At 41.3% G+C, this 27,178-nt stretch overlaps 1 protein-coding gene across 1 annotated transcript in view; it reads left to right on the forward strand.

The window, feature by feature from the left end:
* KCNU1 (potassium calcium-activated channel subfamily U member 1) overlaps positions 1-22,486 on the forward strand; it is a 133,055-nt gene extending 110,569 nt beyond the window's left edge. The window contains exons 24-28 of the mRNA XM_037741569.1: positions 4,668-4,739; positions 8,666-8,805; positions 16,525-16,719; positions 18,437-18,555; positions 20,950-22,486. Of these exons, the coding sequence (XP_037597497.1) occupies positions 4,668-4,739; positions 8,666-8,805; positions 16,525-16,719; positions 18,437-18,555; positions 20,950-21,355 (932 nt within the window). The 3' untranslated portion in view covers positions 21,356-22,486. The remainder of the gene's footprint in view (positions 1-4,667; positions 4,740-8,665; positions 8,806-16,524; positions 16,720-18,436; positions 18,556-20,949) is intronic.
* The last annotated feature ends 4,692 nt before the right edge of the window (positions 22,487-27,178 follow it).

A 27,178-nucleotide genomic window follows, 5' to 3' on the forward strand; every position in this document is an offset into this window, starting at 1 on the left:
CAACCTCCGCCTCCTGGGTTCAGGCAATTCTCCTGCCTCAACCTCCTGAGTAGCTGGGATTACAGGCACGCACCACCATGCCCAGCTAATTTTTTGTATTTTTAGTAGAGGCGGGGTTTCACCATGTTGACCAGGATAGTCTCGATCTCTTGACCTCGTGATCCACCCGCCTCGGCCTCCCAAAGTGCTGGGAATACAGGCTTGAGCCACCGCACCTGGCCCCCATTTCTTAATAATACTCCTCTTGCACCATACATAAGAGGTAGAACCAGGAATACCCACCTCCAAGAGCTGAAATTATGAAAGATTATGAGATTCTACCAGGAGGAAGAAAGCATGGTCCACAATGAGCACTAAAATAAGATTTGTTGGTATGCAGTTTTCTATCTCTTTCACTAGGGGATAGAGTGGTTCTCAACCAGTGGCATTTGGTCCCCTAAGGTCACCTTGCAATGGCTGGAAACAGTTTTAGTTGTCACCACTGTGGGGATACTATCCCCATCTAGTGGGTAGAAGTCAAAGATGCTGCTAAACATCTTTCAATACACAGGATGGCCTCACAAAATTAGAAAATGTCAACAGCAGCAAGGTGGAGAAACTCTGCCCTAACCTATTTGGTGAGCCCTTTGAGGGATCAGTGGGTTTTTCCACATGTTCCTAGTCAAGATAAACATAAATGTGAAGCCAAGCTAAGACCACCAAGGCTATTCCCAGCAGAAATTCACCAAGCGACATTGGATGGGGCGGGGGTGGGGGGAGCAGCAGACTGAGTACTCTCTGAAGGATCAGCGAGAATGCCAGCCCTCCTGGACAGCTCCATGGGAAATTTTAGTTTTTTCTGTAATACTCTAATTACTGCCCTGTCACATCACAAGGAGAACAGGTTGGCAAACCTAGGTACTGAACTAAATAATCTGTGCATAATCTAAACATATAACGGTAATTAAGCCTGACAACTTAATATGCTACTGAAATTTAAATGTACAGAAGTAATCTACAATTAAGCAATCTTTTGTAATAGCACCCTGCCAGGCTGGAAGATTTCAGGTATAATACTATGTACTATTAGGTAGCAAAAATATTGACATCAGTAAAATGTACCCAGGCTATGATCTGACACATTCAAATTAACCATTGCTCTAAAAGGGATGGAGTTAATGTGGAAATTCAGTTGCTCTCCTTCAGCCAGCTTCAGAAGCAGATTTTCATATAGTTGCTTCAGCTGATGTGAATGTGTCTATACCCAATTAGAACACCAGACTCTAAAAGTCAGTCTCAAGACCTTTATTAGCAGATAACTGGAATCAGAAAGTGGGGTTCAAAAAAGGATTTCCCCATAGAGAGCTTTCTCCTTTGCAGGAAACTGATTTCAATATTTTACTGAAAATTCCAGTCAAACCATGTATATTTTAATAGGGCTACAAAGTAGGTACCCTGAAAAGGGAATGGGTTTTGAAGTTGGTGCTGATCAGGCTGTGAAGACTCATCCATGATTTACAAGCCATGTGACCTTGGGCATGGTATGGAAATCCTGGCTGAGTTTTCTCGTCGTCAAAGATGATCTCACTATGATTAACTCACAGGGTACCTGTACATGTAGGAGTTATCTTATCTCTTTACAGTGCCCACTGCTCTTAGCAGCCAGAGATCTTTTATATATATTCATCAGATAATCTCATTTCCTTACTTTAAACCCTATGATGTTGACCCATGGCAATTAAAGGGAAAACTAGGATCTTGCAAGCCAGCAGGAAGCTTGGATTCTCTGCTCCTTCACCCTGTTCACACTGGCTATTTCCTGCCATGGGTTCTTTATCATACCCCTCTGCCAGATGGCTTTTCCTTGTTTCTCAGACTCTGTCCTAAGGTCAGAGATGCCCCTCTTGGGACCTTATCTAAAGTCGCATCTCCAACTTCAATCACTAGCCTCTAAAGTTTGGGGTTTTTTTCATTCTCATCAATATCCAAAACTATTTTGTATTTGCAACATGTGATATGTAACTGGGGCAAGAATGAACATAGTTCTAGCATGGAGTAGATACTTTAAAAATATTTATGGAAGGAAGAAAGGGAGGGAGGGAGGAAAAGGGAAGGAAGAAAAGGAAAGAAGGAAAGAAAACAGAAAAAAGAGAAAAGAAGAAAGGAAGAAAGGAAGGAAGAAAAGGAAGAAAGAAGAAAGGACAGGAGGAGAGGAAGGGAGGGAGGGAAGGAGGGAAGGAGGGAGGGAAGGAAGGAGGGAGGGAAGGGAAGGGAGGAAGGAAAGAAGGAAGGAAGGAAGGAAGGAAGGAAGGGTAGGGGGAAGGAGGGAATGAGGAAGGGGAGAAAGGAAGGAAGACAAGAAGAAAAGGAAAGAAATTAGAAAGAAAAAAGAGGAAGGAAAGGAGGGAAAGGAAGAGAAGGGAGAAGAAAATGAGGGAAAGAGGGCAGATGAAACAAATAAGGCATCTCAATCTGAGAATAAAATAGAACTTTAATTCCCTCAAGTCTTCCTGCATTATGCAAATCTCAGAGATTTTTTTAAGAAAAATAATTTAAGGTATTTAGATTTCATCAAGAATAAGAACTATCAGTGAATCAAGATCTCTAGTCATCCTTATAAACCTTCCTCTTTAATAGCTGTGCAAATCCAATTAGCCCTCTGGCCTTCCTCACCAAAAACTGAAGGATTTTGTGAAATTCGTAAGGTCACTGACGGTTCTAGACATAAACCAAATGTGTTGGGCTCTTCCGTTTTTATCCTGCATTCATTACTCAGAAATTTACTAGAAACCAGAAATATATTCAGCTGTAGTCTGCATTAACAGGAAGTGGCTCTTTTCCATCTCAGTGGCGAGATGGAAAAGGTGTGAAATATCGTAGCACATAGCATTCCTTCTGGAAACCCACCTCTCTTTGGATTTCCCCTTTTCCGGGTCTCCACCTCAGTGGCTCCATTCCCTGTCTGTCTGCTTCTCAGGGGGCCTTAGCACAGATCATTCCCCTTCTCACCCCTACCAATTACCTCACTCAGGAAACTAAGGACCTTCCAAAGATTTCACTCTCTTTTAAGCAGCAGGGAATCTTAATTACAAGTACATCTTGATGGTTTACAATATTTTTTCCTCTTATATAATATCCTAAGGAAACTTTAAGAAAGCAACCAACAGTTGTAAGCACAACTTATAATGCCATTATGGCACTTTTTTTTTTTTAAATGGCACCACATTTTTCTATTTCTCTCCCCCACGAACTTCCTTTTTTTGAGATAGGGTCTCTGTCTGTCGCCCAGGTTGGAGTGCACTGTAAGTTCTGAACTCCTGGGCTCAAGTGCCCCTCTCACCTCAGCCTCCTAGGTAGCTGGGATTTCAGCTGTGCACCACTACACTCAGCAATTTTTTAAAAAAATTTTGTAGAGAACGGGTCTATATCACCCAGGATTGTCTTGAACTCCTAGGCTCAAGCGATCCTCACATATGAGCCTCCCAAAGTGTTGGGATTATAGGTGTGAGCCACTGCACCCAACCTTCTATTCTGTTTATTTTCCCTTACGCTTTTAGTTTAAGCTGGAGACTAAACCTCTGAGGTCATGCTTCTTTTGAAATTCACCATAGTTCAGCACGTGATAAAGCTGTTTCAGGCCAGTGCCACGCATCCCCTGTTTTGGAGTCACGGCTCACAGAGGTCACTGCAGTGTCTTATCTCCGAAGACAGGAGGGAAACGTGTCTATAACCTCAGCACAGACGTCAAGGGCCCTGAATGACACCCCAGCCCAGTCTTTAAGAAATCCCACAGCCTTCCATATGTAGGCAGTTAGGCAGCCAGTTCTGCAGACATCCACAGTGCCTCCATCCAGTGAGAAGCTCAAAGAGGCAGAGAGTACCGGAGGCAGCAGCCACTCGCAGCGTGCCCTAAAGCACTCAGGGGGCAGTACCACCCATCTACTTGCAGTTTCCTAAAAATGCTACAGGCAAATTGGTGTGGTTTGAGCCACTGCCTGACTGGGTTGTTACCTAGCACAGCCACTCAGTGAAGAGTATGCATATCTTAATTGTGGCATCAATAAGCAGCTACTGGGAGAACTTTGCCTTTTTGTAAGTCATTTGAAGTGCCATTTAGAAAGAACAGACATAGCCAGTCATGATGGCTTACGTCTATAATCCTAGCACTCCAGGAAGCCAAGACAGGAGGATTACTTGAGGCTGGGAATTTGAGACCAGCCTGGGCAACATCGTAAGACCCTATCTCTGCAAAAATAAAAATAAATTAACTGAGTATGGTGGCATGTGCTGGAAGTTCTAGCTAATCAGGAGGCAGAGGCAAGGGGATAGCTTGAGCTCAGGAGTGAAGGCTGCAGTGAGCTCTGATGGCACCGCTGTACTCCAGTCTTGAAGATGGAACAAGACCCTGTCTCAAAAAAAGAAAAAGAGAGAAAAAAAGAAAGAACACACACACACACACACACACACACACACACACACACACACACTCCCCTTTACACATTTATCAAAAGGAGATGCTGAGGAGATCCAAATAATAATTTTTGTCTAAACATAGTAAAGGATTTGAGATTTGCACATGAGAGTAACTTTGCTAAGATAAAGTACCAAGTTACATGATATCCTTCTACATTTTGACAAGTTTTGTAAGCCATTGTGTTTGTATTTATCGCCTCCTTTCTTCTTTGCAGAGAATACTCCAGGTTACACAAGATCTAATGAGAAATCAAACTGCCAAAGAGTCCCTATCCTCACTGAATTAAGTAAGTTGTGTTTCAAGGGCAAAATTCAATGGAGAAATTTTTGTGATATATAACTGATGTTCCAAGGTTCTTTTTGGAATTCACAGTCAAAGGACTCAAGAACCAGAATGAGGCTCAGAGCTTTAAGTGCTTGCCTGGATGTTACACTGGGCTTTGATCCAACTGGGAACATCAGCATATCTGATGTCAGAGTGCAGAAATGACATCTGCCTTCCCTGCTCTTCCAGTTACCGGGGGGAGGGGGGAAACAGCAACTGGCATAGTCTCATTCAGAGGGAGGGACCACAGATTGGAAAACCACTAGAAAGAACCTCCCTGGACTGACTGGTCAACCCCATCATAGGACTTTTGGTCCTGACTATGAAGATGTGGGAAAGCCCACTGATCCCTCAAAGGGCTCACCAAATAGGTTAGGGCAGAGTTTCTCCACCTTGCTGCTGTTGACATTTTCTAATTTTGTGAGGCCATCCTGTGTATTGAAAGATGTTTAGCAGCATCTTTGACTTCTACCCACTAGATGGGGATAGCATCCCCACAGTGGTGACAACTAAAACTGTTTCCAGCCATTGTAAGGTGACCTCAGGGGACAAATTGCCACTGGTGAGAACCACTCTATCCCCTAGTGAAAGAGATAGAAAACTGCCTACCAGCAAGTCTTATTTTAGTGCTCATTGTGAACAATGCTTTCTTCCTCCTGGTAGAATCTCACAATCCTTTATAATGCCTTCCTTTCCAGCAGTGACACCAGGGCTGGGGCCAGGATAAGGCAAGAGAGGCATGAGGGGTACAGACTTAGACGAAGTGCTCACCCTTGGTGTCCCCAAATTTTGCGTCCCATATATTTTCCCCATATCACATTAATCCCAGCCCTTAGTGATACTTCCTTAAAACAGACAAAAAACCTCTCAAAGAATTAACAGAATATGCTTTTATCTCTCATCAACACCAAACAAAGCAAGAAACTTCCCTAGGCAAGGGGAGCTCTGGGAACAGAAGACAAGGGAGGGAAGAGTGCCCAAGTGCATTTGGTGGGGTGCATTGCTGGGGCACCAGGGGACACATTGGGATTTACTACTGAGTGTAGTTGAAGAGAAAAGGAGAAAATCCCAGAGAAGAGGCGAATGGTATTAGCACAGATTGAACCAATGCAGAGATGATCTCTAAAAACTGGTCCTGACTGTGATTTGACCCGATTTTACTAAACAGAAAAATGCATAATGGGCATTTTATGAGCTTGATTACCTAAACTACTGGGATTTATCCAAAATTAGATGAACATCTAGACCTCTTATCCTACAAACAAAGCAGGGAAACTTAGAGAGGAATCAGCAGGTGTCACCGCCACATGAGCTGGGAGTGACAGTGTAGCAGGTGAGAAGTGAGGCACTGCCTCATTGTTACCTAGCTTTCCTGGCCATTTTCTGGAGCAGAGGCTCTTGAAATTCAGCTTTGAACATCCCAGACCCCTGGATCCTAGTACCTGCCTGCCTACTTCTAACCATCTTGAAGCAGTTTTTAATTACATTTTATTTTTCTCCTCCACTTTGAACTGTCTTTAACTCCTGAGCTGTATACGGTTGGCTGTCTGTATCTGTGAGGCAATGGTTCCATAACTCACTCACTCCCCACTCCTCCCCTGGCCCTACTTCCTGAAGACACCAAAATCCATGATGTTCACGTCCTTTATGTAAAATGGCATAGCATCATCAACCCTCTGTATCCACGGGTTTCATCTGTGGTTAGTTGAATCCTTGAATGCAAACCTGTGGAAGTGGCGGATAAAATGTGTATGCCAAATGCATTAATTCAAAGAAGACTATAAGTTAGAGTGCTTGGGAAGAAATCATCCAGTTTCTCACTGACCCAGAGGTGCATCTGGTCACTCCCCAGGGACTTAGAGATTTTGTTTCTGGCGCCAGGTGGTGCTTGTCAAGTTAGCCTAACACGCCAGCTGCCAGCTCACACAGGTTCTTGTTGTCTGGCTGTCTGGAAAGGGTCATGTTGACATGGGAATTGCAGGTCTGATGTTCTGTACCCCTTTGGTACAGAATGCATGGGGGTCTGCAGAGAAATAGCCAGGAAAGCTGAGGCCATTACTTTAGGGTGATACAGCAGGATTTGGACAAAGGCTCATGGGATGTTTGTGTGTGTGTGAGTGTGTGTGTCTCTGTGTGTGTGTGTGTGTGTGTGTGTGTGTAAGGTTCACAATGCAAGGAGAGGAATGTAGACGTGCACAGGAGATGTGGGTTGACATTAGTCATCCTTGCTCATCTTTTATAAAAATAATGCTGTTCTTGGAATAAAATGATTAATTAATATCACTTCCTTCATTAGTGTCACTTCCCCCAAACTTACTGAGGAATAATTTAAGGCCCTAGGGCATCATCCAGTCATAGCAAGCAATGGATTCTGAGTTGCATGTCCAGCAGATTTGTTTGGATTGGTCATTTAAATAATTGTAGTATCAAGAACTGTGGAGAGTCTAAGACTATCCTACTTGCAAAGCAACAAGTTCACCTGCCCCAGTCTCATGGATGTTGGCAGAAGCTATAAGACTCCTGGATCAGAGACCAAAACAAAACAAAACAAAACAAAACCAATCAGTTTACTACTCAGAGTAACAGCAGCCAGAGTATTCTCACTTTTGTGTTGGTTGCCCAAGCCCTGCTTTCCACAAGGTGGCATGAAGAGGCCCAAGTGACACCTGTACCCACAGTAGATTGCTCTTTAGGTTAGGAACCCAAGCTCAGGAGACCAGAGTCTTTTATAACACGCAGTAAGCATGCCTTCCCTTTGCTCCCATGGGAGACAACATCTCTATCTTCCAATGCTGTTCTTGAGACAAACTTTGGAAGGCTGAGGCAGGTGGATCATTTGAAGTCAAGAGTTGGAAACCAGCCTGTCCAACGTGGTGAAGCCCAGTCTCTATTTACGATACAAAAATTAGCCAGACATGGTGGTACACACCTGTAATTCCAGCTAGTTGGGAGGCTGAGGCATGAGAATTGCTTGAACCTGGAAGGCAGAGGTTGCACTGATTGCACCACTGCATTCCAGCCTGGACCATGGAATGAGACTGTCTCAAAAAAAGAAAAAAAAGTCTAGGAACAAAGGCAGCATTGTCTCCTAGAGGAGAGCAATGCCTCTCCTCTCATGCTCCGCAAAGACCAGCTATATTCACCTCAGAGGCTGCCTACAGGGGTCTGGGGGCAGAATAGACATGCTGATGGAGCCTGTGCCAGTATAGACATGCTGATGGATAATTTGGCTACTGCTATACTGGCCTCAGTTAGGATGATTCCCTAAGCCCTTACCACATGGAGTGCGATTCATGAATCAGCAACCTCAGCAGCATCTGGGAGCTGGCTAGGCATGTAGACTCTCAGCCCACACCCTAGACCCAGTGAATCAGAATCTGCATTGCAACCCGGTCGCCAAGTGATTCCTACGCACATTAAATTTTGAGAGGCACTGGGCTTATGTGACTCTAGGAAGCCAAGTAAATGCCAAGTCATCCATTGCATAGTATTTTGAGAAATAAAAGATTTTAACTGGGCATGTTCCTATTTATTTCTATGATTCCAGGGCAATTTTTGAGCATGCTCTCTTTTGCTCCCCAAAATATCCTGGTTTGAAGGATAAATTATACAAGGATGGCAATAAGAACACTTCTTGAGAAACTAAGCCTGTGCACCAGGAATGTCCCCTTGATGGTGAAGGTACCCAACAGATCTATGTGTCTTTTGAGGGAAGGAAGACAAATAGAAAGAAAAAAAATGTACTGAAACAGTGGTAGATCCCACAGAGACCCAAAAGTAGACATTAGATCTTTTGATCAAGTGGTCACCCCTTGGCCTGCATGGATTGCAGTTCTTATGTTCTTAACCTGTTCTGCTTGTCTTTCCTTTTTGCCACTTGCCTTGCAGAAAATCCTTCCAACATTCACTTTATTGAACAGCTTGGTGGACTGGAAAGGTCTCTCCAAGAAACAAACCTGCATCTCAGCACTGCCTTTTCTACAGGCGCTGTTTTTTCCGGCAGCTTCTTGGATTCTCTCCTGGCCACGGTAAGAACAGCTAAGCAACGAAACCCCCAAAACCAAGCCCCCTGCAGAGAAGTGAGCAGGTAGAGTAGGGCTGGGTAGATGATAACACAGTTCTACATTCTCTTTGATTTTCAAAAAGAAGCTTGCTTCCACGCATTAATTTATCTTTTCTGATAACTTCTTGGTATGGGAAGCAACATTTTCACATTTTCAAGATTAAAAACTTGAGACCCTTGGAGCCAGAACCTCTGATGCCAGGAAGAGTGAGTGCTTCAAAGGCATCTCTGCAGACCAGGCCCCTTGGTGTCAGAGCTCAGTAGATACTGCTTTCCCCTCTCTCTAAAATCCTCCCAACCAGTCATATGGAAATAGCCCATAAATGGATCCAGGAAGAGTTTCAGGCCATAAAGGGCCTCAAGGAAGCAGCTCTGCCCTTTGCTGTTGAGAGTTTTGTTCAGAGCTAAGTCAAATCTCCCTCCACGTTGCTCCTCTCATGGGGCGGACTGTTGACTACATGGTTGTTCTTTAGTGTTCAGCATCTCTTTAGCCTCCTGGCAGATCTTTTCCATTCATTAGGGTTCCCCTGAGTGGAATTAATTCACCCTACAAATGCCCACTGAACACCTACTCTGTGCAGGGCACTGTTTGGATGCTGGGGAATCAGCAGTGTGAGAATGTCAGAAGCCTCATCCACATGGGGCCTGCTGAGTGGCAGAGATTGGCATATGTATGATAAATAAATAACACAGAGGGATGCCAGTTACAAGGACTAAGGAGGTGTGAGGTAGGAAATGTGGAATTTCGGGAAGGAGTTGCAAGATTCGGTAATGCCACCTTCTCAGGGAAGGAGGTGCTGAGAAGGTGGGAGGTGAGCCCAGCTCTGGAGGAGAGGAGAGAGCACAGCATTCAGAGGCAGTGATGTGGGAGCACACCCCAAGGTGTTCGAGAAATTTCAAGTTGACTGAGACTCACAAGATCGGCATGTAGCCATTTGTGAATGACTTGCAAGAATTCTTCCAAAGGAAAGCCACATAACCATTACCTCACACACTCCTCCTATCTAGGATTTTCAAGGGAAGAGCTGCAAAATGGCTGGATGTCAATATTCAGACGCTGAAATTCAAGAGAGTCTGAGCAGTTCATGAACTTGCTGCCTTCTGAAAGTGAACTTGGAGAGGCATCATTCCTGAATTTCAGGAATGCCTCAAGGCACAGTTTGCAAGTTTAAGGGATTAGGGCTGGGCATATGCATCCCCTTCCTGACATCAATGCTATTCAGCATGGAAGGGATTGTGTTGCCCTGGGCTCTGCCTCTCTAAGCCATGGTAGGGGTCTCATATACCTCATCAAGCTCTTAGCGAGATAATACCACTTCAGCAGTAGTTTAACATTAGATGAATTGGTAGAGTGCATGGCTTCTAAAGAGTTAAGCAGCTCAGCCTTTGCTGAGCCAGGGAGGCACTGGAGAAAGTCAAGTCAGGTTACTTTTCCAAGAAGGTGGTTGTGTCCGAGAAAATGTTATACCACTGACTGTCACTGATATGTCAATTAACTCGACTGGAATTAATGACTGGAGTGTCAGGCAGGAGGTGACTTTCGATGAACTTGACCTGTCTGCAGATTCATTTCAGGTGGGTTTCAGGTCCCAGTTCTCTTCAGAGATCCTTAGATAGCAGGCAGCTTCATGTTTTAAATTAAACTTGAGACTTAATTAAACACCACCAGCTAACACAGGCAGGAACAGAACCACAGATTCTATTTAGAGTTAGTCAGAAGGGCGGGATGGACAGGGAAGGGCTGGAAGAGTAGGGACAGCAACAAATGAACATACAACACAAGCCAGCATGAGGAACACAGACTTGGTCATAGGAATCCTGATGCCTCCCACCATTCGGCAGCTGAGTGTGACATTGGCCTTGGGTGGTCTAAAGAGTGTGGCTTCTTCCTAGACTGCCTTCAGATATTGGGTCAGTGGGCTTCACTCAGTGGAAAAGGAAGATTCTTGCTGGAAAACAAAATGTGCTACATAGGAAAAAAAAAGGCCACACAATGTGACCTATTATTGGGGTTGTTGCATGAGGTCACACCCACAGCAGGTCATCAGCTTTGCCTTAAGAACTCTTGGTAAGTACTTATTATAGGACTGGCACTTGCTCAACTGAATTTGGGTAGGGATGGCAATGGAGCATCAGAGAAGAAGGTGTCTTCTATGTCAAGGGTGCCGAGTGAATCTTCAATCTCTAAATCTCTTTCTTTTTCTTTTCTTTTTTTTTTTTTTTTTGAATCTCTAAATCTCTACCTAGCAGTCTTCTGCCCCAGCTCTTAAATCTTTCTGGCACAGCAAAATGAACATACGGTAACATTAATGATGAGCTGAACTAGGCCATTGAAAATAATTGTGAATGCTGCTTATTTTTGTTTTCCTTCTTGTTTCACTTCTCCCTGCACCTGATTCTACTGCTTTTATGTGCTTCCTTATAAGTGTGGGGTGACTTCTTATCACCAAAGAAAGATCCAAGGGTCAAGCCTGAGCCTCTAATCCCATTGTTTCCTTTCTTCTGGGGACCATTGGTCTTGGGTAGACTCCAGATCTTACCACCTGGTCACATGGAAATACCCTTGGAGCGGAAGAGAACATTTATCACCTTTCAATAAAAACACCTGGAGTCACTAGCGAGGCTCCTGAATACGTTCTCAAACACTTCAGATATTCTCCATATGTGCTGGAGCATCTCCTGGCTGAGGGTTGGTGGGAAGGCAAAGACCTTGATCTCCCCATTAAGTTAGAAAGGCAGTTATGGGTCCTGGAGCTCTGATCCCTCACAGAACCCCAAGGCAAACGTTACTGAAAATCACAGTATTCGTCCCCCAGATCATACCTTTCCCTACATAGGTCTCTAAGCATCTTATTTTGATGAGTTTTCTTGTTGAGATAATATCAAGAATAATGTCTATCGACCCTAAGAAGAGTAACATTTCTCAAGCACTTACCCAGAACCAAGGAGTTCACTAAGTGCGTTACCTCCATTACCCAGTTTAATTCTCCTGTCAAATACGGAAGCTTAGCTGGGTAAATAATCTGCCAAAGGTTGCATCATTTACAAGTAATGAGTTAGTTTTCAGATCCAAGTGTATGTGATCCCAGAGTCATTCCTTGCTGCCACAATCAACTGACCCTCCAGAAATCTATTTCTGTGATGATCAATGTCCTCGCCACACAGGGATTTTCAAGTTTAGGTAAGAGGGCTTCTTCCCTGAGAATGCTCAGTGCAGAGAGGAGGAGATGTGCCCACCCCGCCTTGCTCACTCATACCTCTTCCCTCCATCAGAGCAACTCTGCTTTCATCTGTGGCATATTAGAGGCGCCTGCATAAGATTCAATTGCCCGAGAGACGCCTGTTGTTAAGAAGATTTTGGAACTCATTCCCTTGAAGTTAGGATACAGGACCGAGAGAGAGGCATAACATAAACAGAATCCTGTTCTCCTCTATTCTGAGACAGTGTTCCAATTTCCAGCCACAAGTCCTGTGCAGGAGGCAGGAGTCACATTTTGCCCCATTTTTCGTGTCCCTTTTGTCTCATAATATTCCTCCCCAAAAACTGTCTTCTGTGTTTGACACTTTCAACCTGCAGCACAGCTTAATGCACCAAGAGATTGTGTCCCGTTGCAACACAGAGGTTACAGAGGTTACAATTAGACTCTACCCGCACTACACAGAAGGTCAAGGCTAAGAGCAGATGCAGGCTCCCTGAATGCATATGCTAATGCTTCAGCAGCTTCTGAAACAAGATGAGAACACTAGCCATTACTTCAGTCCTGGTGAACTACATTTTCAACGTGATATTAAGGGCCCTCTTCCTTCCCATGTGTACTCAGACACCTTCATAGAGCTCTTCCACCTTCCTCTCTCCATCGCCCTAATAAACACCAAGAATAAATGTGTAAGTCCCAAGAAGGCCACAAAGCCCACAGTAATGTGCTGTGAACTTGTCACTGCTTAGAAATACTAAGCGTTTGTTTAAATTTTCATGCAATTAAAAAAATTCTGTCCCTTGATAGGCCTGTGCTATTTTTTTCAAAGTAAAATAATGGGTTTTCCCTACAAACTTTATGATACAGTTGACATTAGAATGGCTTCAAGTACCCCTGGTATACTACCGTAAACTGATCCAGCCGAAGAAAAATGCCTACAGGATACAATTCAGATTTGTTTTTGATCTTCTATCAGTTCAATGCTATAAAAATTAAAATATGGTGGGGCAGCCAGGCTCATATGCAGGATTCTTGTCTGCTTCTACAACAAAATATTTTCAAAACCAGATGTGAACTTGGTGAGCACTTTCCTTTACCCATAAGGAAAGTCAAGCCAACAAAAGTTACATGACTTTTTTAAGGTCACTTGGCTTGTTAGCTGCAGTTTTCCTATCATATAATCTCACTCTGAGATTAGAAGTATTTCTGGAAGAATGTTTGATCTTAAGGCCTTTGAGGATTCTCAGAATGCAAAGCAGCATTTGAGTAGGATGTTAGCATCTATACCATTAGGTAATATTCTAGGTTATGACAGGGACCACAACATTCACAGTAGCTAAAAGTTAAAACATTACGAGCAGCAACATTTTCTAACATTGAAAGTCCAAGTTCCAGTAAATAAGATGATATTAGAAACATTGGCCAAGTTTGAAAGTCTGAAATGTTCCAAGTGCTCTTCAACTTGCAGATTTTCTTGTGAAAGACAAAAGAGATGGAGAGAGAGAACAAGGAGGAGGGAGGAAGGGAGAGAGGGAAGAAGGGAGAAAGGGAAGAAGGGAGGGAGGAAGGAAGGAAGGAAGGAAGAAAGGAAAGAAGGAAGGAGGGAAGGAAGGAATGAAGGAAGGAAGGAAGGAAGGAAGGAAGGAAGGAAGGAAGGAAAGGGATGTTGAGAAAGGTCAGTGTCAGAGAACCCCAAATAATAAGAATAGGAGATGAGCTCACAGAATATAGGTGACATGTACATCCCATTATTTTTCTCAATATAGAATTATAATCCTTTTGATGTCAGAACTGAAGAAATGATATATTCAAAGGCTAAGCCTCTTTCAGTCAAATATGTAAAGCACATTTTTCCCTAGAGCCATTGACACCAGGATAACCCTAGAATTTGCACCTTTTCTTTAATCAGTGGAGAATTATTCCAACAGCATTATGTTTGATCACTGTACACTATGGCCACATGTTCTTAAATGGATTGTAATTCAACCTGGATTTATGTCCTCCACTCCCCCACCAGATATTGGGGACTTTATTCCATAAACACCTCTCCAGGTGGTAGTGGAATGCAACAAAGAAGGAACATAAGGAGGAAGACATCACTCAGGAGATTCAGTCTGAGGACTAAAGTGAGGTCATCTTTTAACCTAAAAAATGCTGGAAAAGCTAATTTAGTATCTTCTTATTCATATAGATTATATTATTTCTTAAGTCAGCTTGTCCCAATCACATCTACCTTTTACCAGAATATTTGTTTATTTGTTAAAATTACCTATCCACTGAAGTCAATATTCTTACAGCTTTCAAGCACCTGCCTTGTTCAATGCACTACTGAGGATGAGTGTTATGTAGACATAGTCTATCTTCTGAAGGAGCACGTCATCTTCAGGAAGTATCGCTCAGTCTGATCTGAGGACTACCAGTGTCAGAACCTCTCAGGGTGCTCTTTAAATCCCAATTCCCACTCCTGTCCATATATTCTGATCCAGGAGATCTGGGATCCCAGAAATCTACACTCATTAATAGCACTTCAGATGATCCAGATACATGAGAAGCAATGATAAAGAAAACAGAATTTAGCAATGTGTGTAGTTTATTTTACTTAATCCTGCAACCAATGCTGGAAGGTAAGTGTTACCATGTTGACTTTAAAGATTATAAAACTGTTGCTGAATAAACAACCAGACACGGTGGCTCATGCCTGTAATCCCAGCACCTTGGGAGGCCGAGGCAGGTGGATCACTTGAGGGCAGGAGTTAGAGACCAGCCTGGCCAACATGGCAAAACCATGTTTCTACTAAAAATACAAAAAAATTAACCAGTCGTGGTGGTGCACACCTGTGATCCTAGCTACATAGTAGGTTGAAGCATGAGAATTGCTCAAACCCAGGAGGCAGAGGTTGCAGTGAGCCAAGATTGAACCAATGCACCCCAACCTGGGTAAGAGAGTGAGACCCTGTCTCAAAAAAAAAGAGAAAATTATGAATTGCCCAAAGCACTCAGCTAGGATGTGACAGTCCAAGATTCAAACTCAAGTGTGTTCCATACGAACAACTAACTGTAAAATATAGAAGAATGAAATAAAGTAAAAGTCAGTGCCCATGGAATCCCAAAGAAAGAGAAATTTCCTTCTGCTGAGAAGACCCAGAAAAGAGTCACCAAGCTGATGAACCAGAGGCTCAAAAGCAAATGCATGAAGCGGTAAAAGAACAACGTGAGCACTTGTAGATGGACTAGCATGCCCCAGAGGGAACAGGTCATGGAGGAGACAAGCCTGGCAAGGGAGACTGCATCAGATCCCAAAGGTTTTGAAGGCCATGGCGGAGAGAGAGGGCCTTGTTTTATGTCAGGACACTAAAAGGTTGAGGAGATGGAGATCGTGATCTGATTTGTGTTTTTGGGAATTGCTGGGAAAGCATTGTACACAATGGGTGCAGATGAACAGAAAATCAAGACAGAGCAAGAAGTAAAGAGGTTCTTATGATAATCCAGGTTTCAGAAGCTGGATCCCTGAATTTGAAAGTAGAGAAAACAAATGGTAAATATTTTAGAACAATAACAATTGAAGTTCTTCCTGCCATTTATTACAAAAACAAAATGATTGCTTTTAGGCAATACATAAAAATAGAAATTCTCATTCCTAATAAAGCCAGAGTCTAATTTAAATAAAATGAACGATGGAAAATTTAAAAATATTATATATTGAATAAATTTGAGAAAATCTAGTGGGTAATACATTCCGATGGCTTTTCCGTGTATGTTAATGCTGGCCCACACTGAATGTGGTAGCAATCCTGGAGAAAGAGGGTTTATTAAAATGGCTGGGATTATTCAAACTCAAGCTCATTTCGAAATAAGAAGTTTGTCACGTCTTCCTCTAGCTTCATTTGGATGCCAAAGATTCTGAAAGCTTATTTACTTAATTATTAAACACCTATAATTTCTAAAGTATAATAAGAGCTATGGGAAATCCAAATACTAATAAGACCTAAGTCAATATCTGTCCCTAAGTAGGACACAAACAAAAGGATTATAAGTAAATTCACATTCAGAAGGCTCAGGTATGGATGACAATAATATCAGCAGTTCCCTACTGGAAAATCTATAGAAAGTCTCAGTAAATATATATATTTTTAAATATACATTGATGATGATTAGGGTATCTGTGGCCTGACATATATACCTCCTCTGGTCATTTTGGGAAGAGGGGAACCCCTGGTGTCAGTATCATTATCCAGTTTCTTCTTCATCTGCAGTGTAATCTCCAAGGAAGAAGAACTGGGTTAGTGTTCCTTTCTCTGCACTTGGCCTGACCTAGCACAGTACCCAAACTGTAATTCTTCAGTTGCATTAGATAATTATAATGAGAAACACTGTCCTGCACCATCAGGCCCATGTTAAACAGCCCTCTACAACTCCAAACCTAGACTTCTCCACTGTTCACATATTGGCTCTTCTGACTTTGCTTGTGGCTTGTCTTTGTTTTCTAGGCCTTCTACAATTATCATGTCCTGGAATTGCTTCAGATGCTGGTGACAGGAGGAAGAAGTTCTCAGCTGGAACAACATTTAGATAAGGATAAGGTCTACGATCTGTCAGATAGCTGCACGACGCTCTTGTCTGGAAGAAAGCGGTGTAAGCTGGGGCTTCTGTCTTTACACCAAACCATCTTATCAGACGTTCAAGTGAGTCTACTCTTCTCCGAACTCAGTTTTTCACTTCCTTACCTCTCTGTGCTTCTGAAAATTGTCCAGGCTATTTGGGTTCATAGATATCCCATAGCACTGAAATAATAACAGTAAAAATAACAAAAAAAAGAATAGAACTTCATATTTGTAGAGTATTTTACAAATCACCGTGTGTTCATATGTTATATTTATTTTTTACAATAATTATGGGACATAGATAAAGCAGTTGTTATTATCCCCATCTTGCAGATAAATAACCCGAATCTACAGGGAGCATCAGAGAGGCCCTGCAACTTTGTACCTTGACAAGAGTATTCATAATAATTATAACAGCTAATATTTATTGAGTATTTTCTCTGTGCTTGTCTACTTTAGTATTTTTTCCACTTAATCTGCTCATGGATTTATAGGCTAGGCATTATTATTAATTCTATTTAGCAGATCAAGAAGCTGGAGTCAGAGAGGCAAGGACTTGCGGGGGACCACATTGTCAATCAGTGTCAGAGTAGGGACCCAGCTACAGCAATTTGACCCCAGGCCTGCCCACTCTCCCTATACTTAAAATGCTAAAGAAATTTGATAAGGTCAGCTGAAATCAGCCAGAAGCCTTCTGTACTTGGGTCTAAGAATCTGGCTGAACTAGTGAGTGGAAAATGCTTGAGTTTTCTTAGCCAAGGGAGCTGGTAAACAGTAGATTACAGCCAGGGAGAAGATAATAATTCTGGAAAATTCCAATGGAGCATCCAGGCATTTGGAAATCAGAGTAGAGTCTAGCCAAGAAACGAGAAATCAACTTGTCAATGTGGTGCCTTCTGGTTTGGTTTTAATTGGCATTGCATTCAGGTGTCCAGTGTCATTGCTAGGGGTAGGCTTTTCCAAGGAAACATCTTTTGTTGATTCAGAGGACATTAGCAAACCCTCTGGGTAGAACACTATACCCGGTGCATGTCGATGTGTGCTGCCAAAAGGGTCAAATCCCATATTCTGTGCATTAGCGTTCCGGGTATAAACCACATACCAGAAGCTCCCTCAGTGTAATCTGGTTCTTTGCATTTCTGTAGTCCTGGGTTCCTCACCTACAGGTGGACTTGTGAGTGTATATCAGCCCAGGAAACTGCTGCTAGCAACTTCCTGTTGGCATCAGAGAGGACGGTAGACTTGTCCCCACTCCTCTCCCTCCTCTCTACGTTTATGCCATGTCTTCCCTTTGTTCTTTATCCTGAGGAATTACAGAACTGAACGGATTGATCTCTTTTGATCTTGCTGAGCCTATTTGCTGCTGCAGGGGCTTGAAACTGTTATCTATTCATGTGATCTTGTTGGCTATAGCCCAAGAACAAGGTCAAGATTGTATTTAACATCCTAACTCAGTGTATATCTCAAAAGCTGCATTTTCCAACCTGTTACTCATTGTTCATTCATAGTGTTTGCCAGAACGGCAATGGTAATAAGGACAAGTGCAACAATGTGTTCGCACCACACCCACCAGAAGCTCTGGAAAGAGCCAGAATGGTAAAAACAGTCACTGCGATTAGAGTTTCAGAACTAAACATACACTTAATTACCTATCCACCTGACACTGCCACCACAAAGATATTGGGAAGTGGCTTACCAAGCTTCTACTACCAGGAAAAGCAAACGACACTCCAGTGAGTGCTTATAATTGCTTAATCAAAGTGCTCAGCAGACATATGTTTGTCTCTTCTCTCCCCAGCCAAGAAACAACTTTGGACAACTGTTCTGTGGCTCGTTAGATCTTTTTGGAATCCTCTGTGTTGGGTTATACAGAGTAATTGATGAAGAGGACATCAACCCGGAAAACAAAAGGGGAGTGTGCTAGACTGGAAAGCACCATCCACCCATCGCAGCATAAGAACCAAGGCTACTTTATACAATGTGAAAGAGAATTCCAGAGCTCAGGGTCCACAGTGGCAAGGAAGGGTACATGGAAAATAAAGAACTATGTAAGAATAAGGAGGGACGAGTATAAAGAAGAGGGGCCTGAATAATTAGGGTCCAGTTAATATTGGCCATGTAAGGAAAATGGAGCTTCTGTCTCCCAATGAAAATTGAAATGTGGAGCTAGATTTTAAATCAGCTCCACATTTCAATTTTGTAACTTACTCCTCATCCATGTCTGTATAGCTTTCTAAAGCTGAATGCCACTATCCACATTAGAAAGATGTACTTGTTTTCTGCTGGACTCATTGGGTAAATATTGATTGAGATCTTCTTTTCAAGCCATGGTACTTTTTACATATAAATCATGGGGATGATATGTTCAGCTTTCAATTTAAAGAAAGACCACTCTGAGAGCCCCCAGGAAAACAGAAATGTAGTTGGAGGGCAAAGGGAAAGGAACAGTTACAGTCTGGAGGCAACAAAATTGTGTATGTCCAGTCTAAGATCCCCACAGTCGAATGGACAGGATTCAGTAGGGAAGAAGAAATTGAAAGGAATAGAGTGGAAATAGGTTGATGGGACCCATTCCAGGAGAAAGGAGAAGGAAGTCAAATTACTCAAAGTGGAGTGGTCTTGAAAAGAAAATAAAAACAGCAACAAGTTTTCTGGCCCAGAGGAGAAAAGGAGGAAAAAAAAGAGATGCCAAGGCAGATCTAGCTCCAAGTGAGGACTAGGCTTACAGGAATTTTTATCTCACACTAGGATTTCTCAGTGCACATGCAGTCATTGCTGAGAGAATGATCAAAGAAACATTATCAGGAGTCGAGAAAGGAGTCAACATTTAGATTAGCTATTGAGAGGAGTGGAAGAGGAGGCTTATTGTGAATTTGTGAAGAAATACTAGACCACATAGTGAAAGAACAAAGATTGGAAATCCCTATGACATTGAATAGTAGATGTACTCCAAGTTAAGGGAGTGAGAGAGAAAGTACGACGAGAAGCTGTAGTCAGCAGTGATTTATTGAAACTTAAGATTTTAAAGGTGGAAGAATTTTAGGAATTATAACATCTAGGACATGGCCGGAAAAGTGGTTTGGAGGTAAAGATCATTGGGTACTGGAAGTCATAGCAATGTGTCTGAATGCTGGAGTTGTAAACCACATAGACACTGCAGGCATGTAAAAGAATGGCTGCACTAGAGTTTGAAAGGAAGAGCATGTCAAGTGCCAAAGGCCAAAATAAGAGTGGAGGTCTATAGATGACTCTGATGGATGTGGAAAGAAGGCACTTTATAGCACCCACCACCAAGACAATAGGGGAGGAGTGATGTTCTGGAAATGGCTCTCTCTCTCCCTCTCTACCTGAACTCCACTCCTCCCCCAAACACCTCTGTACGGCCCTTGCAACATGGTAACTGGGAGAATATATAGCTTATATTAACACTTGAGGGGACCAGGATGGGGGGTGGGTGGAATTGTTACTTTTGTTTTAAACAGAATATGTGATCTTCTTCCGGAGATTTTTTTAAGAATAGAATTGAGGTTATAGAAGACTTGGTGGGAAAGGTAAAACTGGGTAGGTTCTTCGATGAGGGAAGTTCAATGGTGCCTTGAGATCTATGCTAAGAAAGAGGTGATCATTTGAGGCACTAGTGAGACAATGCAGGATAAAAGTCATACGAGGCTACCCTGCCTCAATATTCCCACATAAGCACTGTTGCCCTCACATTGGGCATTTGCTATGTAACTGATGCTGTGTTAAGGCTTCTGGGTATTCTTTAGGGTTCACTGACATTTGTTATTTGCTTGCCAGTCAGAGTTTCAAATAGAACATTTTTAAAATGCTTTTCTCCACTGGCCAGGCTACATTCTGTGTGAAAGTTGGTGGCATAAGTATTAGGTTAGAGCAGTTCTAAGCCAGGATGAAAATACCTGAAATACATGTCATCTTCCTGTTGACAAAGCTTGGCTAAGTGGTCAATATTGTGGCAGTTGAATTCATGAGTATAGTGTCTATTAAAAGCAAACAGACCTGGAGTAGGGCCATTAGACATCGACCAATCCAAACCACAGTCTTCCCTCCTCCCGCTAGAACAAAAGATGAATGCAGCAAGGCATTTCTACTTTAGAACCTCTCCTCTTGCAGTGTGCTTCAAGAGTAAGTAGTAAATAGATATTTACTATTAATCAGAAACCCAAGAAGCAAAGCAAAACAAAAACATTTTCTCTTTGGGCCCAGCAAGATGACTTCTTTATTTGGGCCACTGCCTGTCACCACACTGGCTGGCTGCACAGGCTCATTGTTTATCTTTGACTTGTCTTACAGGTTTGTGATTATCCGGCCAGCCAATGAGTTCGAGTTGCTGCCCTCAGATCTTGTGTTTTGTGCCATACCCTTCAGCACTGCTTGTTATAAAAGGAATGAAGAGACTTCATTGCAAAAGTCAAATGAAATTGTAAATAATGCACCACAGACAACAGAGACATATTCAGACACAAATTTTCCTCCTACCATTGATCCAGGTGATGAGACATTGTATTTACCAGTCTATTCTTATGAGTCTAGAAGTAACTCTCGTTTTGCTAAGCAAACATCTTGGGATCAGAGTAGAACACAGAGTGTTACATCATCCCAGATGCTTTTAGGTGACAATGCAAAAGAAAATGGAAGGCAAACCTCAGACAAGGAGGTTTATGATGAGGATTCCTCTGTATACTCAGAGCCACACTAGACCTGCCCATATTCTTCATGTGCTCTTCACTTGCTCCTTACAAATCATCCTCTGAAATGGTAACTTTGAACAAGGAAAGTAAAAATGGAAGCATGCCATTTTTGTGCCCATTGCTTAGTGGTTCATGAAGGCCACACTGTTTCAAATGAGACAAAAGTCTAATCCTACTGGATCTTGTGTGATAAATAAAGAAATATATGATAAATGCCTCTGTAAGGAAGTTCATTGCTCCGTTGCCTTTGAGCAGAAATCATGTAAACCTGAGCTGTGTTTAAGAAGTCCTCCAGTACTTGCCAGATTTCCCAGGTCAGGAAATACAAGTAATCAAGATGAAAATGAGAATTACTCAGACATAGGAAAGAAGAAGTAAACAGCCACCCAACCCCAATCAAGAATCTTACATTTTTTAATCCCAGAACAGGCAAATAGTAAATGTATATATTTCCCTCTTTCCCTCCCTATCATACTTTTTGTTATTTCATTGTATTTTTATTTAATTTCATTTTTACAGGAGGTGAGATTAGGAGATGTGATTGGAATTGGAAAACAATTTGACTGTAAGACTTCCCCTGGAAGTCTTATAGGCATATGCCTGAAACACAGTAGAGATTTCATAAAAAATGAATGTTAGCGTATCCTGGGATCTGGTGCCTAAGTAAAATAAGATAGAGTAAAGCATTTCCAAATTCTTTGATTCAAGAATAGAGACATCATTGCATAAAAGGTCTGAAACATTTCCCCATTTCATGTTCCAAAGCCAACCAATCCACTGCTTTATAAAACTTACAATTAAGTCATTTCACCTAGAGGTTGCTCTGTTAACATTGTAAACAAAAGTTCAGCACATCTAGGATGTATCTGTTCTTAATCGGCTGTCTTATAATAATGAACTTTGTAAGCAAGCTCCTTGCATTATCAATACAACACAGGTAGGAGGACAGTGGGGATGGGGGGAAAGAAAGAAAATAATTAACCATTCCTCATAAATTGTTTCATATAACATTTATATATCCTTTACATTTTTAACAATATCTTTGCCAATTTGGTATTATTGCTTCTGTTTTACAAAGCAAGAGAATATGTCACAAATTGTGTTGCCAGATGAAATAAACATACCAAGTTAAATATGAATTTCCAATAGGAGAACGAATAATGTTTTTACTCTAAGTATGTCCAAACTATTCCATTCAGCTAGTAAGTGATCTAATCAACATCCAAACCTGGTTTATTTCACTCCAGCACTTGTAGGCATTATACTTTGAAATATACTAATAAAGGAAATAAAACAAACTAAAGAAACACAAAAATATCCATCCACAGGAAATGCAATTTTGCATCAGTTAAGCTTTGGTTGTAAAGAAATCTACTCAATCTATGTGGAAAATAGAGTAAGGAAATTTGTCAGGAACCAAGGAAATTAAAAAAAAAAAATTTAGGACTATCAAAGTCATCTTCATCCTTCCCTTTTTTCAGATGGACTTTCTTTGCTTTTCCATTTATATGGCAAGATACATCTTCCTGTAATTCAAAATTTATACGTAGAGTCATAGGCATATCAAAGCTTTAACTGACTGTCTCTAAATTTCAATCCTAATTTTAAAAGTATGTGATGGGCTTAGCTTTTGCCATTCCATTCTAACTATTAACGACCAAGGATCAGGGTGACTCTGAATGAAGGACTGTGCTCAGGGAAAGTAGGAGGGTCCATGGCCTGGGATGAAGTGGCACCAGAGTCTATTGCAAAGGCAGTATTAGTTCCTTTTCCCCATCCCCCTGGCCAGTCTGTACACATAGCAGGTTTAGTACAGACAAAATTTACCTGAGAAAGAAATTATGGATTGGCCCTATGGATATTCACAATCTAGTATTTTAGTATTTTAGGGAAATGAGTACCTGAAAATCTGGCTAGGGAAATATCTGGTCAAATGTAGCTACAGCCACTGTGTGAACATTCATGTTGTCAGTTTTGATAAAGTTGGCAGAGTACCCCTAAATTTATGTGCCAGGTGATTGTATAGTTCCAGAACCCAACTCTTCACCCATAAGTGACAATATTTTAATAATACAAGTCATAAACACTGGGACCTTTAGCAATATGGTGAATATTTAGTTCATAATAATTGTTCTATTCTTGTTAATAGAAGAACTGATATGAAGACAAGGGAAGCATACAAGTAACTTATTTCACAAACAATATGTGGGCCAGAAGTTCTTAAGGTTTTTGATGTTTTAATACTTTCAAAATTGGATGAAAGCCACAGACTTCCTCCCCAGAAAAATTTGTATATGCATATACTTCACAAAATTCATCATGTAAGTGGGAAGGAGGACATGTGTTGCCCTATAGTCTATTTATTATCTTTCAGAATCCCTGATACAGACTTCTTATAACCAGCAGAGTGGTCACCAGGCAGAATATAGGAGAGGAGAGTCAAGAGACCCGAGTACATGTTTTGGCTATCTCATTAAAGATTTTGTTTTGTTTTGTTTTGTTTTTAATATTGGTCAAAGTCTTAAACCTTCCTGAGCTCATTTCACTGTTTGCAAAAAGATAAAGTTGAACTAGAAGATGTTGAGCGTTGCTTCTATCTTTGTTTATTTAACACATTTTTTCACTTCCTATTACATATCAGGCACTGTGCTAGATGTCTAGGATAGAGCAAGTAACCACCATGGTAACCAGTAACCAAGTAACCAAGACAAAGTTGCTTTCTCCATGAAACATACACTCTAGTTGAAGAAGGCAGGAAATGAGAAAGAAATCTAGCATCTTTAAAGCATAGTGAAAAAAAAAAAAAAACAGAGGAAAAGTTATATGAGATGAGATTGGAAAGATAGGCAGTACCTAATTGACAAAGACTCTATAGACAAAAAAAGATTACATTTGATTCTAAGTGTGATGAGAAGCTCTTTTAAATACTAGAGTGACTGATGTGATTTACAGCTGACCCATGACCAACACGAGTTTGAGCTGCATGGGTCCACTGTATACAGCTATTCATTCTCTCTTGTGACAGCAAGACCAATCCCTCCTTTTTTTACTCCTCCTCAACTGACTCAACATGAAGATGACAAGGAAGAGACCTTTATGATATCCGCTCCCACTCAATAGTAAATGTATTTTCTCTTCTTCCTAATTTTCTTAATAACATTTTCTTTGCCGGGTGTGGTAGCTCATGCCTGTAATCCCAGCACACTTTGGGAGGCTGAGGTGGGCAGATCATGAGGTCAGGAGTTTGAGACCAGCCTGACCAATATGGTGAAATGCTGTCTCTACTAAAAATACAAAAATTAGCCAGGCATGGTGGCACATATCTGTAGTCACAGATACTTGGGAGGGTGAGGCAGAAGAATTGCTTGAACCCAGGAGGCAGAGGTTGTAGTGAGCCAAGATCGCGCCACTGCACCTCAGCCTGGGTGACAGAGAGAGATTCCGTCTTAAATTTTTTTTTCTTTGCTCTAGCTTACTTTATTGTAAGAATACAGTATAAAAAAGATATAACATACAAAAATGTGTGTTAACTGTTTACGTTATCTTCCAGTCCAGAGTAGGCTATTAGTAGTTAAATTTGAAGGGAGTCAGAATTTATATGTGAAGTTTTGACTGTGTGGTGGGTTAGGGCCCCCAACCCCTGTATTGTTCAAAGGTCAACTGTATACTTTTCAAAGATCAGTCTGGCACTTAGGGTTTCAGAAGTATAACTAACTGAATTCAAATGGATTTTCTCTCTGCTACAAATACTCAGAAGTGCTAGGTAAACTATAATAATTTTTAAATATATATAGCAGTTCCCTTTTTTTTTCTTTGAGATGGTGTCTCATTCTGTCACCCAGGTTGGAGTACAGTGGCGCAATCTCGGCTCAATGCAAACTCTGCCTACAAGTTTTAAGCAATTTTCCTGCCTCAGCCTCCTGAGTAGCTAAGACTACAGGCACATGCCACCACACCCAGTTAATTTTTGAATTTTTAATAGAGATGGTGTTTCACTATGTTGGCCAGGCCAGTCTCAAACTCTGTACCTTAAGTGATCTGCCCACCTCAGCCTCCCAAAGTGCTGAAATTACAGGTGTCAGCCACCATACCTGGCCTATAGCAGTTTTTTAAATAGAAAGAAAGCTCCCAGGCAAAAGTGAGAGGGAAGTCATAGCCAGAGAGAGTGTCTGTGAGAGATACAGTACTAATATGTAGGACTGCTTAGTCAGTGGCTGAGATTATGATGTCATGGGGGAGCCATAAGATGAGATGGGAACTGAGAACCAATATAACTTTGATTTGGGAAGGAACAGCCCATCTGAGCAAGAAGCAACAGACAGCCTCCTTCCACTGGCCAAAAGAAGAGCAAAAACATTTATCTTTTCTTAGGAATCTGGGTATAAAAAACACTTATCATGAGAAATTGAAGCACCAAGCTCAAAAAATGTGCAATGTAATGTTCAAATTTATGCCATGTGTAGTAGAAATTTGAAACTGAAAATGTAATAAAGAAAAACCTAGTTGCAAATGAGTACCACTCTTGAGATGACATGAAAAAGCAAGGAAACATGACACTACCAAGGAAACAAAATAATTCTCCAGTAACAGATCGCAAATAAAAGGAAATTCACAAAATGCTACAAAAGGAAATCAAAATAATAATCTTAAAGACATGCAGTAAAAAATAAGAGCATAAAGACAGACAATTCAATGAATCAGGAAAAAATTCATGATCTAAATGAGAAACTCAACAGGGATAAATACCATAAGAAAGAACCAAACAGAAATCTTAGTGCAGAAGAACTTAATGAATAAATAAAAATGTCTGGATTTTGCATAAAATACTAGACTAAGCAAGAGAAAGAATTCCTGACCTGGAAGGCAGAACTTTTGAAATAACACAGGTAGATGAAAAAGAAAAAAAAAAAAAAGAACTTAAAAGAATGAAGAAAGTTTTGGCTGGGCATGATGGCTCATGCCTGTAATCCCAGCACTTTGGGAGGCCGAGGCTGAGATCAGGTGTTCAAGACCAGTCTGGGAACATAGTAAAACCCCGTCTCTACTAAACACACAAAAATTAGCCAGGCATGGTGATGAGCACCTATAATCACAGCTATTCAGGAGGCTAAGGCAGGAGAATTGCTTTAACCTAGGAGGCAGAGGTTGCAGTGAGCCAAGATCATGCCACTGCACTCCAGCCTGGGCCACAGAGCAAGACTCCATTTCAAAAAAATAAAAAAATAAAAGTAGAAGAAAGCATATAGGATTTATGGGGCTCAAATAAACAAATATTTACATTGTATGAGTCTCAGAAGGAGAATAGACAGGAAAATATATAGAAAACATAAATAATGAAATAATAGCTGAAAACTAGCCAACTCTAGGAAAGCTAGAGATGGACATCTGTTCCAGAAACAACAAAAATCCCCAAATACCTTCAACTCAGACAGATCCTCTCTGAGGCATGTTATAGTCAAATTTTCAAAAGTCAAAGAATTCTAAAAATGGCAAGATAAAAATGTCAAGTCACATGTAAAAGAATCTCCATTAGACTAGTGCAGATTGCTCATCAGAAACCTTACAAGTCAAAAAAGAAGGGAATAATACAGCCAAAGTGCTGGAATAAAATAAATCTGCCAACCAAAAACACTGTACCCAGCAAATCTATTCTTCAGAAATGAAGAAGTCTTTCCCAGACAGGCAAAAACTAAGGGAATTTATCATACTGGACCAATCTTACAAGAATCATTTAAGATAGCCCTACATTTGGAACTAAAAAAGCAATAACAATCATCATGAAAACACAAAAAAAAATTCTAAAACTCACCTGTAAAGTAGATACAGAAAGA

The sequence above is a fragment of the Cebus imitator genome, unplaced genomic scaffold (assembly GCF_001604975.1).
Source record: "Cebus imitator isolate Cc_AM_T3 unplaced genomic scaffold, Cebus_imitator-1.0 Scaffold5, whole genome shotgun sequence".
NCBI lineage: Eukaryota > Metazoa > Chordata > Mammalia > Primates > Cebidae > Cebus > Cebus imitator.